Consider the following 16,381-nt stretch of genomic DNA (forward strand, 5'->3'; position numbering starts at 1 on the left):
GTTTGTTGTTTACTTTCTTAACCTAAGTCCTAAACCCTAACCCCTTGTTTGGTTCGAGGGAGAGGAGATAAATAAATTGATAAAACAATAATTTGATCATTTTGCTTGAGATAAACAAAAGGAAAAATAAAATACAAAAAAAGTTATTTCTTGATTCCTCATAAATTATTTTTTAGAGAACACAAATTGTGAAGATGCAACAAATCAAATAAAGAAATTGGGTGGGGATGGTGTAGGCAGGAGGAGGGCTTTTTTGAATAAACTTTTTCAAACATAATTAAATTATAAATACGATCCTTTCAAATTTAATGGAAATCTTGAAGGGAAGGCTTTTGAATTTCTTTCTTAAAGATGATTTATTTAAATAATTAGATAATAATATTTATACCTATTAAATAAAAAACTTCAACTACTGACTCCCTTCGCTGCAAAAAGAACCTCGATTCCCCCGCCTCTCTCATGAAAAATAGGGTATATATATTTTTTTTTCTTTTACCTCATCCGAGTGATCTCACCATTGGGCTAAGGGAAAAATCCGGATCCCCTAAAAATCGGATCGGGTCGGGTAGTATCGTATCGGGTTTCTCGTTTAACCCAAGTCGTGCCGCTCTTCGCGGCTTCCTGCATCTTTTCTGTGCTGCTGTCTCTTCCGGGCGATTGTGTGTGTTCGCAGGTGCTTTTCTCTGTTCCAGACTTCGCATACTACTCAACCTCCCTCTATTTCTCTTCTATTTAGGTTTACTTTGGGATAAACATTTGCAACTTAGGACTGACTTATTGATGTTTTTATTTTGACCTTTTTGAAATGTTCTTAGTGTTCGCATTTTTTTACACCGTGAAAACGACAAACTGAGAGATTGCTAAAATAAGCAGAAAACAAACAGGTTGTTGAGGGGCTTCAAGTTAATTTATTTATTTATTTCTCGTTTACTAGTCCATTTCTCTTCCGTCTTGCTTCTGGTTTTCCCTTCGTGCCTTGTGCCCGCTACTTATACAACTGCTTATAGGGTGGGTGTTGATGCAGATTTTGAATTTTCATGAATGTGACAATTAGGTCAATTTGACTGTATCTGTACTTTTTAATGTACCGAGTAGACCAAGGATGCTTTTTCTTTTTAATTCGTTTAGAATCATTAAGTTATGGGTATTGAAGAATGTCTTATACTGTTTCTTTTGATAGAGAGAATATCATGTATCTTCTTGATTGTTTGATCCTGTTACAGACGTTAATGAAAGTTTATACAAGAAATACTTTTCAAAATAGCATACTAGAAATGTTTTTGTACAAGTAATTTTTGGAAACATAAATGTCTACTGCTGTCACTAGAAACTGAATTTGGTCTGTCCCTGAAATTAGACAGCTTCTAGAAATTGTTCTGATATATTTAAATTCAGTTAAGGAGGATGTTAGGTTTACTTTTGATCTCAATGATACATCTCTCTATGGGATCACATCTACACTAAGGTGGGGATCGTAGTGGAATCTTAGCTTTTCTGCCATTCGTAGCTCTTGTTGTTGTTTTCTTCTCCTGGCAATCCATCGAGGAACATTTTATGGTTTCTCTCTGGGTTTGGACGCTGGAGATATTAACATCACCCTAGTTATCTGTAGTTTATTATTCAATTCGTTATCATCTTTAATTGGGGTTTAGTTGATTGCAATATAATAAGGTGTTTTTACTTTTTAAGTTCCGGTATTTGTATGATGATTTTTGTTTTTGCCATTGTTTTGTTAGCAATTTGACATTGCAAGCAGTTTTAGTGGCATATTCTTCAAAAGATCAATCATGTGCAAATCTTGGTTATTTCTTTTTCTGTTTTCTTATATGGAGTTTTTTACAGAATTCAGTTTGACAATTTAAGGAAATCAGCATGGCATTCTTGTAGATTTCCTTTATTATATGGATGAACCTTGCCTAAATGCCTCTTCATTGTAAATGGAAAACCTTCGGTTTGACCACATGTAAACTAAGTGCAACCAGTCTCAGGGATTCAGAAAAAATATACAAGGAGAAGAAGGGTCCATGTTACATGAACCATTTCTTATGATTTCAAAGTTACGCCTGAGAGTTCTATTACACAAGAGTATGATGTCTATGACACAGCAATTTCATAAGCAATTCCGACAGAAACAACCAATAGGGTTGTCTAATATTGGTAAAGCTACTTAGTTTCATTCAACTTACCTATGTAAGAAAACCTTACCTATGTATGAAAACCTTGCCTTTGAATTCTGACAGAAATGACTTGGTTACTGTCTTTTCTGAGAACCTCTTTCCTTTAGGGTGCTACTAAGACTTGGTTACTGTCATTTCTGGACAGCCTCTTTCCTTGAGGGTGCCACTATGTTTTGTTGTGGATACTGTACCATATTGATGTATACGGTTGTTTTTTCTTTAAAGCAAAACAGGCTGAGCTATTTCCCAGCATTCTATATATGTTTTTAACATTCTTTATATGATTATGAAGTTTTTTATTAAATGTTAAAGAATCTTTGGCTGTTATCTTATTTCTTCTTCTTCTTCTTCATTTTCAAAAAATGGTTTTATCTGAAAGATTTTGTGACTTTCCCATATAGTCTTAAATCAAGTTTGTCTGGGTTTACTTTCCAAAACTGACAGCCATGGCTGAATACCAAGTGTCAGTATATATGTGATTCTATTATTCTCATACAGATGATTTTTTTACCCCTTTTTGTTGAATGAAGCTATATGTATAAAATCTTATACTGTTTGATTTTTTGAAACGGTGAGTTCTTGATTTAAGGGTAGAAGGAAATGCACTGTCACAACGTACTGGGAAGATCATTTTATACAGATTGTATAAGGATGTTTCCTTTTCCTCTATAACTTAAAGAAAAAGAGCTTTGGGGCATGAATTTTCCAACAGAGATGGTCATAATTATTCTCTTTGTTCTCATGTCTTATTTCAAGTCTCATCTGCACAATCTCCACTGTTTCAAGGAAATCTCCTTTATAATTCCAATCCTAATGTTAATGTTAAAGTTAGTTTTAAGTGATTTTGGTGGGTGAGGGGCGAATTATGACTTTTTAAAATTTTTATATCAACAAATAAAAACAGCTATACCCCTCTATTAAAGCTTGGTTATATATTTGGGATTCGAAAATAATGGCAAGTAAACTTTAAGTATCATTTTTGTTTAATAACGGGGTATAGGCCTCTCTTCCTTTCACCCCTTCTTAGCTGAGGTGTACAACTTCTTCTTCTTGAAGGGAAGCAGAAAAGGCATCCAGTAAAGCTATTCGAGCTATATTATTTTAATCAATTATGTTGATAAAAAATGATCTTAGAATTGTTGTTGATATACTCCATTTTTCTTGCAATTGTTTGCATCTCAAATAGTTCAATGGTGCTTCAGTGACACCTGTTCTTACTAGAGGTTGACCCATTTTATTCTCTTAATTTTTTTTTTCATTTTGTTTTATTTTTTGCTTGAGTGTGCCATCAATTGCATTCTAGCTGGCTGAGAGCCAGGAAACTTCATACTGAGTTATGACATTCAAGAAGGAAAGGAAGGGTGGGGGAGAAAAATCCATTTTTCTTTTGTTGTTCTTCCGTTCTCATCAAAATATTTAATTTGCCATGAAACCAAAGAGAACAAGTGGAGTTTGGTATGTGATCTGGTCTTATATATCCGACTTCTTGTCATGTAGTTCGTAAGTTAGTCAGAGCAACTTTTGATAACGTTGAAGTCAAATGAGAACAGGAGCATACTAGTCACCTCTGTCGCAGGGTATTCAACTATGAAATTACCTGACATTAGGAACATATTACTTGTCTTTGTCATTATGTGTTCGAGAAGTATTTCTAATAAACGTGGTTTTGCTAGCCATTGTCAAAGGAAACAACAACATCTGTGGGTAGTGTTAGTACCTTCTCCCCCACCTTGTCATTTGTTATGTTTTTGTATATCTTAGAATGGCTTACTAAGCTCAAGTGCTAGAATGTTTGGAAAATAGTTTGTTATCAATGAATTTTTTGCTCAAATTCCACTGGTCTTCATAAATGAAGTTATTATTATAGACTTTCAAATATTTTTATGTTTTGGGATTTTGTTTCTTTTTTGCCTTCTTATTTTTAGGTGTCTGACCTCTTATAAAATTTTGTACGTTTATCATACATTTCAGCAATAAACAACAGTGGTATTCAAATTGTTACTTGATATATTTTAAAATTTTGATTCTCACTTGATATATTTTTAAATTTCTGTTACTCTGATGACTTTTTGTATTGCATCATCCATTTACCAGCTTAAACAATAGATGTGTTGAAGAATATTTTGCTGTCTTTTATTTTTTCAGAAAATAGTCTTTATTATTACCTCTAATACTCGAAGCTTCTGCACACATGGCTCTGAGAGGTGTCTGGCAACTTCAAAAGTTGGTGGTCAGCTATTGCGATTGGGGTGGGAGTAGTAGGGGTATCAGGTAAATTGCTGGTTAGACAAACTAAGAAAGTGTAACCAAAATTTGTAGTTAGTATGTTCTATTTGATGTGGCATGTTCCAAAAGCAGCTGACCTTTATTTGCTCCTTCTTATAATTACCAATTTTTTGGCAAAGGAAGCTGTGGCATTTGTAAATAAAATTTACTACCAATTGAAATTCTGTTTATGTTTATTTTGAGAATAGTAAAATTATTTAAAAGGAAATTCCTTGGTAATGCATTTATTTTGGAGAAGGTGAAATCTGTAGTTGTTTTTTAGCTTTTCCTCTTACATATTAAATAGAGCATGGCAGAGATATCAGAACAGTTCATAGTTTTATATGATATCACTTAATGTGGTGGTCCAGATATTATTGCTATTTTATTTGCTTAAATAAAGAAGCTTGGAGATGGAAAGCTTTTATGTCAGTGAACAGAAACATTAACTTTATGATAGTTTTTCATGTAAGATCTTATGAGGACACCACTTCATTCATATGCTGAGGTTTATGATATTGTGTACTTGGAAACCTCAATCCACCTACATAAAGTTTCTTTCCCCACCAACAAGTGATCTTAAAGGAAGGTGAAAAGCTGTTGATTTTCTTATGTTCCATCTTTGTGTTACTATGTCTCCGTCCCTTTTTTTCTTGAGAATGATGTAAGTACTATTAAGAAGAACTAGAACAATACAATCAAATCAGGGGAGCTCTCTTGATACAATAAGGGATTGGAGGGAGGCTCCCTGTTTAGCAAACGAGTTTGCTGATCTAGAGATGTGAGAGCAAGTACAAATGAATAGAGAAACTATAACAGGAATGTCTTGCAACACTGTCTAGTGGTGCCAAGGTGAATCCTTGGGTGGGGAGCACCAACCAATCAAAACCTTTGAGTCACCTTTGATTATAAGAGGGCTAGAGAGGTGACTGCGGAAAATGATAAGGCCTTGAAGAAGAGTGACGAGCTCAGCTGATGTAGAGTTGGAAATTCCCATTGGGCTAGCGTAAGAGAAGAGAGGAACTCCTGAATTTCGGATGACTCTACCAAAACCGACCAATCTGGTGTTGTCGATGGCGATTCTGTGAAAGTTGAGCTTGAGAACGCCAACAGGGGGAGGCTACCAAGCTTCAATGGCAGGATGTCGGGGGAACTTTAAGTTGAAGGAGCAATTGTTTCTTTCTTTCCAAAGGTACCAAGGGATGTGAACGAGGCAACAAGAGAGGGAAATTTTAAGTAGCTTTGGGATGTTTACTCCCAACACCATGAGATAGGCGGAAGTGAGGTCCTTAGGGATGCAAAGTTGGATGCCAATTTGGTTGAGCTGATGGGACTTCCATGCAAATGGGCAGTGGAGGAGCAAGTGGTTGATGCATTCCTCTTTGGCATTGCAAAACGGACAAAGGGCAGATGGGATGAGGTTGCCACACTTATGGAGGTTGTTTTTGCCATTAAGATTTTGTTGAGGCATGCTGTCTAGAGGAAAAATTGAACTTTTGGCGGGCAAATAGTCTCCAAACAATTGCAGGGTCGTTGGGGTTGGGGCCAGTAGTCCGTCCTTTAAGAGAAGTGTTTGCCAAGGAGACTGAGAACATGCCACAGGTGTCTGGTATCCAGATCATCCTATCAGGAATGTGTACGCGGATTTTGAGTGAACCCTGGTCCTCATTGATGTTACAAGCATCAAGAACTTTGTCATCATCAAGCCCACGCTGGAAGTGGAGATTCCAGTGTCTATTGGTGCCCGCCATGCAATGCGTAGTTATGCTCAGCAACAAGTGGTAGGAGGTTGCAAGGGGGCTTGTTCCTCTCCACCAATTGATCTTCAACCCGATGCTTATTGGGTTGCAGCAGCAAATTTCAGAAGGAGGAAAAGTGATCTCCATAGGGGGGAGAGATTTGACTGGTGTCCTCTAGCGGTCCACCGGCTGTTGTCCCACTTTAACTTGGCTGCCACCGTGGGTCTCCATACGGACTTGGGCAGCATATTGAATTTCCAAATCTATTTAAGGAGAAGGGCAGAATTCATATTCTTTGTGAGCTGAATGCCAAGACCTTGCATGGATTCGGGCTTGAAAGATGTTAGTCCGGCGACAAGGTGGTATTTGAATTCACCACCAATCCCTCTTCAAAGAAATAGCCTCTTTATAACTTCAATTTGATGGCAGATCAAGCAAGGCAAGGGAAGAAGGATACGAGATGGAGTTCCAGCGAGACAAGACTTCAACAGCAAGGGCCTACCAGCCTTGGACAATAGTCTTCCCCTCCAAGTAGCCAATTGCTTATCAAGTTTGTTGATCAGGGGAGTCCAAATGCTTTTGTGGAGCAGACATCAGCTAGTGGGAGACCTAAGTAGGTGCTAGGTGCAGAGGCGAGTGAGCATCCTAGGTAGGCGGTCATAGAGTTGAGCTCACTAGCGTCAATGGAGTATCCCATAAGAGTGGTTTTCTGGCAATTGATTTTTGATCTTCTGACCTGAGGATAATTTAAGAGGCTGAGGAAGGTTTTTATTCATCTGATTTGCTTGAAGGTGCCTTCCCCAAAGTATAAGGTGTCTTTAGCAAATTGGAGCAGCATAATGTCAAGTTTAGGTTGGTTGGAGTCGGCTCGTAGCTATCCTACTCCCTTAGTCAAGTATATCATGGATAATAGGTACTTAGCTATTAGGTTGAAGAGGAAAGGGGAGAAGGGGATCTCCCTGCCAGATGCCTCGGGAGCCATAAAAGAAACCACAAGAAGTTCTATTGAGAAGGAGGGAGTAGGAAGCGAAGAGATGCAACTTCTGATCCAAAACTGCCAATAGATGTCGAATCCCATGCTTTCGAGGATGTCAACAAGTAGCTGCCAATTGACTCGATCAACAACGTTCTCAAGGTCGAGTTTGAGGGCAAAGCTAGGTAAGCCAGATCGTTTGAAGTGGTCTAGGATCTTGTGTTGTGCCTTGACTGAATCCAGGATACTTTGACCTTTCACAAAAGCGCTTTGACCTTGGTGGATGATTATTAGGAGGATCAATTTGAATCTTTGGGCAAGAAGCCAAGCAATGATTTTTTAGGGGCTGGAGACGAGGCTGACTTGTCTGAAGTCTCCAGAATGCTTTGGTGCTGGCTTTTTTGGGGATGAGGATGATGGCGCACGCCCTTATGGCCCGATAAGTGATACCGGTTTGATGGAAGTTGTGGATCATGGCAGTAAGATCATCCTTGATGATTGGCCAGCAACTTCTATAAAATTCACCTTTGAAGTCGCGAGGCCAGGGGCATCCCAATGGCAGCAACTTCAATTTCTTTGGGGGAGTAGGGCAACTCCAATGGCAACTCCAATAGGCCAGCAACGCAGGGAGATTCTGGAGAGTTGGATATGTTATACTTGGGCCGGTTGGTGCACTCCTCCGAATATAAATCTGTGAATAATCTTATGAGAGCATCAGTGATGGAGGCTCTACCGAAATTACTTAATTGTTAATGCATAGAGGAGTAACCGGAAACGACACTATCTACATTTGAAAAGAAATAGTTAACCTCTTACTTCAGGTCTCTTTAAATTGAGTCTCCTTCTTCTTTCATTGTACTTATGAGTAACTTTGGGGTGACCTCATGTCATTAGATATTCTTCAATGTATTTGAATCAGCTTCTCTTGGTTATTGGGTTTCCCGTGCCACCAAAATGAGGTATTAAGTTTTCTTTAAAATGGATCAGGTAGTTAGAATTGATGGCAATTCATGTTAATATCACATAGTTATGATTGCTCAAGATGTTACCAGCTCCTTTTTGTCTGTTTTATGGGGAATCTCTTATCTGTTTGTGTCAAGTCTATCATGTTGCTAAACATGCTACTTTAAGCTAGTAATCTCCCACTTGTGTTTTTGGGGTGTATTTGTTCATGGTGCATATAGGTGTAACTGTCTGAATGTACCTATTTTTTCAGTTTGCCTCTGCATGGGCATGTTATTGTGTCCCCCCTTTCCAGTCTTCACAAAGTAAATGACAAGTTTGAAAAAATGTAAAACTGGCGTATTGATATGAAAGAATATGCCATATAGCTAATGAGCCATGGTTTCTGGTGTTGGAATGTTGTCTTTCATCGGAGTCCACTGGATGTGCAGATGTTTAAGCTAACAATTTTTCTTTTGACTTGTGCAAATGTTCGAGTAGAAGACAGCCAGACTATTGCTTGACATAGTTATCTTAGTTTAAGCTAAAAGTTTTCCTTTTGATTTGGGTATGCAAATATTTTTGTCATTTTTGTTGGGAAGATTTTCTTTGCTAGGAAATGCTGTGCATGTTCACATAAGCTTGGAATCTGAACAAAATATCTAACTAGAGTTTTTAAAATTCCAAAAATTATCTGTTTTAACCTCAACATCTCTTTCTGTTTATATTTTTTTGAGAATGGCAATATTTTATTAAGCCAAAAGGCGAGCCTACAAAGAGGAGGGGTCCCTAACAAAGAGAGATTGGAGGGAAACCCCTTCCTTCGCAAGAGAGTTAGCCAAAAAAGTTGGCTACTCTAGGAACATAGCTCCAATTACGAAAAAGGGAGTCAACGAGCTTAAGAATATTTAAAAAAAAAACAAGACCAATGACACGAAGGAGGCTCCAAACTACTAAAACACCAGTTGATGATGATTTTGGAATCACCATCAACATAAAGAGAACCATGGAACTGATCTCCGAATATCATAAGCTCTTGCTTTTAGACTGTAACTCTGCTGAAGTGGAATGCCAAGGCGCCCCGCATCTGAAGCAAGGATGGTGCCCGAGGAGTCTCTGAAGACTCCCTCAAAGCTCGAAGGTCCAGGATTACCTATTGATGATCCACCTATTGATGATCCATCAAAGTTGAGCTTTGTGATATTAAGAACCCGGGGATTTCAAGCTTCAATACTAGGGGGGATATGATGGGAAACCATTGGCTTCTGAGAAGGCTGGGCTGATATCATCAAAGAGGGAGAGGCAGCTGAGCCAAGCTACTCCAAGAGAAAGCTCTTCCAGCAACTCTTTGCCAAGGAGAGGATTTCATTTGGAAGATTCTGTAATTTCTTTTGTTCCAAATGACCCAAGGAATGATGGCAAGGCATGCATGAAGCATGGAGAAGCTGAGGGCTGGAAGCTGAAGGCCCACATCAATCTGGATGAGGCTAGCAAGGCTCCTAGGCAGGCAAATCGACAGCCCTAAGTGGCTGAAGAAATAGCACTAAATTTCCCAAGAAAATTGGCCGTTGAGAAGGAGGTGATCAATTGATTCTTTCATACTGTGGCAGAGGGGGCAATTGCTGCTAGGAATAACCATTCCCGACAGCTGAGATTATCCCTTGTCAGAATTTTTCCATGAAGAGCACTCCCAAGGAATTTTTTTTCTTTGGGCGGACTTATGGGTCTCCAAGATATGGCGGCTTAGGAAGGGGGATTGCTGTGAGCAGATAAGGTGGCATAACATGAGGCCATAGTCCATTTCATATGAGCATCTGGGCACTAGATGAGCTTGTCCGTGTTGCTGGCTTGAAACGATGTAGTATTCATCTGATCCAATAAGTGACTAGCTTCAATAGCCTCCTGGTCTTGGAAGTTTCAACGAAAGTTGACTCCAATCGATGTCATGGAGGGAGCCATTTATTTCAACATATCTAACTAGAGTTTTAGAGATGATTATGAACAAGAAACTACAAATTATGTTCCAGTTAATAATAAGGGTCTAGTTAGAGAATATGGATGTTTTCCGTGCTTGTTGGGTTAAATAATGATTGAAACTAGTCATGTTTGTGTGAGGTTTGCTGCCTACTGTTTTTGGTGTTTTGTTGATAGTGGTGGAGACTTTGTTTGTGTTGGTCTTTCTTCCTCTAACTTGCTGTCTTATCTGACAGGGCATTCATGGCATCATATTTGCCCTCATTCAAAGAGAACAATCAACATCTAGAAGTGGTTACCGAACTCATTCGTGGCCAACATCCGCATTTGATGGGCTTTTACAGTGAGCTTTTAGACGTAGTCCATTTTTAATCTTCTTTTCTTTTGATACTTCTTAGAAAGGCAAACAAGAGCAAAAATATTGCCATAATCTTTGTTCTCTCAACCGTTTTTTTCCCTGGACAGAAAACAAGAACCAGCGAGTGATATGTGTGAAAAATCTAACACCCGAAGACATTCAGTTACACGCAACAAGATTGAGGAATGCATTGGGCAGGAAGGTGGTGAAGCTCAAGACCAGACATGTCACTGAACATCCTAGTGTCCAAGGTACTTGGACTACTGATCTCAAAATGTAGCTTAGTTTAGGAAGCTAGGAGGCTTCACTTTTCTTGTTCTCCTAAAATGCGTCATAGAAACCTTCAATAGGCTCTATTTTTTACTTGAAGAGTTGTATGTATGGAGTTAAGACTCTCTTACATCCTAGAAGAAGTTGAAGAATTGGTGCTAAATGTGTTCGATCGGGGCATGGACACTTCAACTGATCTTGCTCACCCAAGTTTTGTATGCCAATTATTAAAATTGGTTAATGCTTGTCGTATTTTTCTGTATTTGACCGCTCCGTAGAAAATCAATCGTGCAAACTTCTAATAAGAGTCGGTCATTGAATAAGAGCATTTCCATTCTCTTTATGGTAAAGATTGAAAGTGATTCCCTGTTTGGAATCACAGAAAGAAAAGAAGAGAACAGTAATTAGAAAAAAAAAACAATCATTCCTCGTTTGGCAAGAGATTGATATTGAGTACACCTTCCTATGGGTTATCCCAATCCTGATTTGATCGAGACTTGGAAGGGGAACCGTGAGCCACCTCGACTCCATGTCAGACTCGCCCGATTCTTACGTTCTTTAAGGCTCGGGGTATTTGGGACATCTGGCCTCAACTGAACCGCCCAAACCAGTGGAGTCGACTTATCTGAGTTGCGATTCAGTTCTCCGATTCTGTAAAGCATGGGCGAATCTTACCCTTGATCTGAGTCTCGATAACGTTATTGTCTAGGGTGGCACTGAGCTTAGTTGAGTTGATTCGCTAGTAGATGGAGTTCCGCTTAATTGCATCCCAACTCGAGCCTAGCAGCTGTTGCGATTGCTCGTTAATCAGAACGGTAAGCTCGACTCGATGGTTAGCCAGCCGGTTTGAAGTTGCATCTTTTAACGAAAATACCATGTGATATAAAAAGTAGAGGATGATTCTTATGCCTTATTTTTCTTAAGGCTCGACCGTTTGACGCCGCAGTTCTCCTCTTCGTCTCTCCCAGGTAAGTCCGCTCTCCCGCTTTCCTTTCTTTCTTCTCTTCTTTCTCTTCCCCTCCTATTCCCTTCTTCTTTCTCTTCTTATTGTTCCTCTTTTTTTTCTTTTTCATCTTCTTACTGGAGGGGCGGCACCACCCTCCATTCCGTGAATCTGTGGAGTGCGTTGCTACCCCTCCCGGTACAGAGAGAGGGGAAGGGTCGCATACGCTTCCCCTTGCGACGCTTGCCCTTTCTTCTCTATCGAAACAGCGGGATAGAAGGTGCGACCGGGGATGGTCCCCCTTCCCACCGCGGCCCAACAATGTAGGGCTCCTCTCTGAGATTTCTCTCCACCTTCGGTGACAGTCGAACCGAGCTCGAACCACATGGATTTCACTCAACCGAGTTCAGTTCGAGCCTATCTTAGGTCAAATTGAGCCCGTCTCGGCTAGTTGCCATCCCACTCCTTTTTTAAAACTTACCCTCCCGATCTTTTCTCAATCTCTTCTATTCAAGTTCATTTAGGACAACATCTGCAATCTAGGCTTAAATGAAGTTTTCAGTTTTGCGCCCCGCCCGAACTGTGAAAATATCAATCTGAGGGGGTGGAAAAAAAATCAGAAAGCAAACATGTTATCGAGGTGCTAGAAGTAGTTTTTTTTTTTTTTGGTGCTACTTTACAAGTTCGTTTCTTTTCCATCCTGCTTCTGGTTTCAACCTTTTTTGTGTCTTGTGCCTGTTGCGCAACTGCTTATGGTGTATTTTCATGGATGGAGAAAATACATCAATTTTGACTGTATCCATACTGTCCAATGTACTGAGTAGACCAAGATGCTTTTTCTCTTCAATTTCTTTGGAATAATTAAGTTATGGTTTTGAAGAATGTCATATATTGTTTCTTTTGATAGAGAAAATATCATGTATCTTGTTGATTGTTTGTTCCTGCTATTGGAAAATAAAACGTTGACGAAATTATACTAGAAACTTTTTTGTAGAAGTAAAGTAATTCTTTGGCTCATTAGGGATCATGAAGATATAAATATCTACTGCTGTCATTAAAAAATGAATTTGGTCTGCTTCTCAATTTTGATCCCTAGATAAAGCTTCTATTAATTGTTAGATGTATTTAAATTCAGTTAAGGAGGATCTTAGATTAGTTTCATCTGAATGACAAAGCTCTCTCTAGGATAATGGGATTACATCTTCTATCAAAAATAAATAATGGGATTACATCTAAAAATTAAGATGGGGATCATTGTGGCATCTAGGACTTTCTGCCATTCTATCTCTTTTTGTTGTTTTCTTCCTGGCAATTTACAAAGAAACATATTATGGTTTCTCACATCATCTGTGAATATGACAGCATAAATCAAATGGCACGCGCAAGCAAAGATCTTTTGGAGCTAGAGCAACGAAACCCATCCTTCATAGGTTGGTTATCATTCTTCCTACTTCTCTTTTCAGTAACTTGTAGCTCTTTGAGCTTAGACATTTGGATCTAAGGTTTCTTAATAAGATTTGGAAAGGAGTCAAAAGGAATCCCGATGCACAATCATCCTGCTCTTTTTAGAAATATATTTTTGTCTATATTCAACACAAAAGGATGTTGGCTTGCAAACATTCACGGTTAAAAGGGGTAGAGGTACTTCTTGTCATGGAATTTGTTGCCATGTTGAGAGATTGGGCATCTGGGTCCTTCATTTCACAATTCATCATATGTTTCTAATGAAGGAGAGTGATGAAATGACTCTTTCTATATCCCCATCATTTGTGATTGCCATTTTCATCCCCTTTTATTTGCTAATTTTTGTAGCTTTTTCTTGCAAAAAATTTAGGACATATTTTTGTTGTATCTTCTTTTTTCCCGTGGAAGTTGAGGCATGCCTCTCATTGTAACATTTACTACTGTATTATTAATGGCTATAATAATTTCATCAGTTAAAAAAAGAATAAGAAAAAGGATACTAACATTGTCTGATTTTATTGCAGAGCCTAGCTTACTTGTTCGTAACAATGATAATTTGACTCAGATAAATAATCAACAAGTGGGCAAGAATGTCGATAAGCTGTCTACAGCTTCTCTCCCTCCAAGCCAAGGTACCCTACCTCTTATGCTTCACTTTACTTTTTTTTATCATTGTGAAGCGTTTTAGTTAAGTGGCAACTTATTACCTTTATTTATCGGTTTGTTTTTATTTGTATCCCAAAATTCAATTGCAGCTGCCTTTTCCCTTAAGTTATTTTAGAAATAAATTTTGTTGGTTGATCTTGTTACACACCAAGTTTTGCTGAACTGTTGAGGCCTTGTTACAGATCATCCCCAGAAAATTCTAATTGTAATATCTTGCAACACTACACGGATAGAAAATGTGAAATTTATGGAGCACCTTTTTGGAACAGAGAGAAAAAGAGAACTTAAGCTGGGACTTATAATCTCCTTTGAAATGGTGTTTGTTTAAATGAGCAAGGAACCTTTCAAAGACGGCAAGTTGAAAGAAGAGTAGATATTTTTTATTTTTTTTATAATAATGAAATGAGAAGCCATTAATAAATCTCCCGAAGGAGGAAAAGTACATGGCAATAGATACAAGAAAGGTCAAAAGAAAACAACAGAGGAGGACCGCACAAAAGAGATGCCCAGGCCACGTCAGATTGGGAGTGAGGTTCCTACAGTGAGGTGCTGTCAGCAGACCCCTTCCCTAACTAACATGTTGTCTTGTCCATGTTCTTGAGCATATTCTGATTTGGCCAGACTAATTGAAGGGAAGAGTGGGAGAGAAACCGTTTTTTACAAAGCTTTCCCATGTTTTGTAGCTTGTCCAGGACACTCCGAGAATGTTAGTATTATTGAACTACTCCGAGGATGTGGTTTATATAACTTTAATAGTCATTGTTTGGTCTCTTCTTTTGGTTTATGAGGGCTATATTTCCTACTTTTTGACAAAAGTTGAACTTTATATTTCCTACTCTTTGATAGTTGTCATAAAGAACTTCCAATTTCTTCAATGCCTCCAACTTGCTACTTGTTTAACTTGAATTTTCTATTTTTAGTATATCTCATTTGATATCTTTCAATATTGTTGCAATGAGCAAAATTAAGATGGACATTCAATTTATTTTGCTTCCTGTTTGTTTTGCTTGATCCTTATTCAATTCTGCACACTGTTATAGTTCTTGGAAGAGTGAAGGATTTCCTTGGAATCATGGCTAATGCAAATAAAAAGCTGGAAGAAGAGCTTGATGTGAAGGTATTGCTGATAAGTCATCTAATTGATTCTGTAACAAAGTTCATTATTTTACTTTGATGTTGGAAAGGAAATCTGATTAGCCACATTTCAAGTGTAGAGGAATCCTCGTGACGAATATGACATTGAAGTGCTCACAGGGAAGGAAAAGGAATACATTGAAATGGTAATCTATTTATTTATTTTGTCTTATTTATTGGTAATTAGTGCTTTCATAACAGGAAGATTGTCATTGAACGAGATTCTGCATTAGTCATTGGTTTGTGTTCTTAGTAGGATCAGGGACCTTGGCAATTTGCTCACCTTTTAGATAAAATCTCATCTACACTTATTAGCCTTGATGTCACTGGGATCCATGTATGAAGATCTGCAAATGGCTTTGCGGATAAGCTTGCTAAAGAGGGGGTCAATCTTCAACTCCTGGTTATTGACCCCTTTACCTCTTTTTTTGTTCTTTGACTTTTGTTTTTCCGTAAATTCTTCAATCATTCAAAAAACAGTATTCACATAGAATACTCCCTCTTGGCGGCTTTTCTATGAAGCTACAGATTTGGCTGACAACGTTGTTTGTTGGAATTATTTAGGTTGGTTGATTCTCTTGTTAATGTTAAAGAGGGGGGTTTTCCACCAATCTCTCATTGTAAATGATCCCCTTTAGTTTGTAATTATAAGCACGACCTTTCTCCCTCCCAACAAAAGCAAGTATCCAATGCTGAGTTTATTTTTGCTTTGCAGGACTTAGTTCTGGGAGTTGCTGACCTTCATACGCCAGAAGCTGTGGCGGCTGCTGAATCTGCAGTGGCAGGTGCCCAACCTCAGAATCTGTCATCGCCAAGTAGCAGTAGTGGATCTGCTGCTGACAGCGAGGATGATGAAGATGATAGTGACACATGCTCTGAAGATGAAGGCAAAAAATCAAACTCCAATGGTTGTAATTCTTCCAGAACTGAGCAGCCAAAGAAAAGGGCAAAGGTTACTGAACTCCCTTGAACCTGTTTTGCAAGTCTGCAAAGGTCTATAGAAGCAATCAAATGTGCCTATAGCTTAGTAAATGCAAATCGATTTGTCTGGTTGAGGCAGCACATATAAGGGCTACATCTGACAAAGCAGATGGGCTCTCTTTCTGGCTTGTGTTCCATTGTAAGAAACCTAAATTATACAGAAAATGGCCGTATGAGTTAAAATTATTACCTCCGAAATGGGGCAATGTCTATGCTCTCGTTGATATTTATTTTGGAATTTTGTTCAGTTTTGGTTCTCTTCCATTTTTTGTTCAAATTATGATTGTTACAGGATTGCCGATCGTGCTGTATACTTAAAACAAAAATATTGTCTTTGTTTTATCCTTCAAAAATCAAAAGTCATGAAGACACTATGCAAAACGAAAATAGATCTTTTTTAGTTATGAAGTCTCAAATGTATCCACAACTTAAAAAAATCGATTGCACCTAATTTACATGGAATTGAACTTAAGTTCCTTATTTCCTCTCTGAATG

The 16,381-nt window shown here is 38.4% G+C and overlaps 2 protein-coding genes across 4 annotated transcripts; both read left to right on the forward strand.

Moving 5' to 3' along the window:
• The first annotated feature begins 466 nt into the window (after positions 1-466).
• LOC137960355 (large ribosomal subunit protein mL43) lies at positions 467-10,861 on the forward strand. Of its 3 annotated transcripts, none has more exons than XM_068807952.1 (4): positions 467-673; positions 4,323-4,448; positions 10,307-10,413; positions 10,536-10,861. In XM_068807952.1, the coding sequence occupies exons 2-4, from the start codon at positions 4,369-4,371 to the stop codon at positions 10,706-10,708; spliced, it is 360 nt and encodes a 119-aa protein (XP_068664053.1). In that variant the 5' UTR covers positions 467-673; positions 4,323-4,368; the 3' UTR covers positions 10,709-10,861. The 3 variants fall into 3 exon arrangements, with proteins under 3 accessions (XP_068664053.1, XP_068664055.1, XP_068664054.1); XM_068807954.1 differs by lacking the exon at positions 467-673 and adding an exon at positions 835-884; XM_068807953.1 differs by lacking the exon at positions 467-673 and adding an exon at positions 987-1,008.
• A 767-nt stretch (positions 10,862-11,628) lies between these two features.
• On the forward strand, positions 11,629-16,116 carry LOC137960393 (uncharacterized). Its single transcript, XM_068808004.1, has 6 exons — positions 11,629-11,666; positions 13,004-13,071; positions 13,630-13,737; positions 14,812-14,888; positions 14,986-15,051; positions 15,621-16,116. The coding sequence occupies exons 2-6, from the start codon at positions 13,014-13,016 to the stop codon at positions 15,873-15,875; spliced, it is 564 nt and encodes a 187-aa protein (XP_068664105.1). The 5' UTR covers positions 11,629-11,666; positions 13,004-13,013; the 3' UTR covers positions 15,876-16,116.
• Positions 16,117-16,381: the final 265 nt, after the last annotated feature.

Source organism: Aristolochia californica, unplaced genomic scaffold, assembly GCF_029961685.1.
Source record: "Aristolochia californica isolate CCGP_79_NKW_82.1479 unplaced genomic scaffold, dmAriCali1.0.hap1 SCAF_3, whole genome shotgun sequence".
NCBI lineage: Eukaryota > Viridiplantae > Streptophyta > Magnoliopsida > Piperales > Aristolochiaceae > Aristolochia > Aristolochia californica.

Coding starts and splice junctions, on each gene's coding strand:
- LOC137960355 (XM_068807952.1), top strand. CDS start 4,369: ATGGCTCTGAGAGGTGTCTGGCAACTTCAAAAGTTGGTGGTCAGCTAT. Junction 4,449..10,306: donor GGGAGTAGTAGGGGTATCAG/GTAAATTGCTGG, acceptor CTTATCTGACAG/GGCATTCATGGCATCATATT. Junction 10,414..10,535: donor GCATTTGATGGGCTTTTACA/GTGAGCTTTTAG, acceptor TTCCCTGGACAG/AAAACAAGAACCAGCGAGTG.
- LOC137960393 (XM_068808004.1), top strand. CDS start 13,014: ATGGCACGCGCAAGCAAAGATCTTTTGGAGCTAGAGCAACGAAACCCA. Junction 13,072..13,629: donor ACGAAACCCATCCTTCATAG/GTTGGTTATCAT, acceptor ATTTTATTGCAG/AGCCTAGCTTACTTGTTCGT. Junction 13,738..14,811: donor TTCTCTCCCTCCAAGCCAAG/GTACCCTACCTC, acceptor ACACTGTTATAG/TTCTTGGAAGAGTGAAGGAT.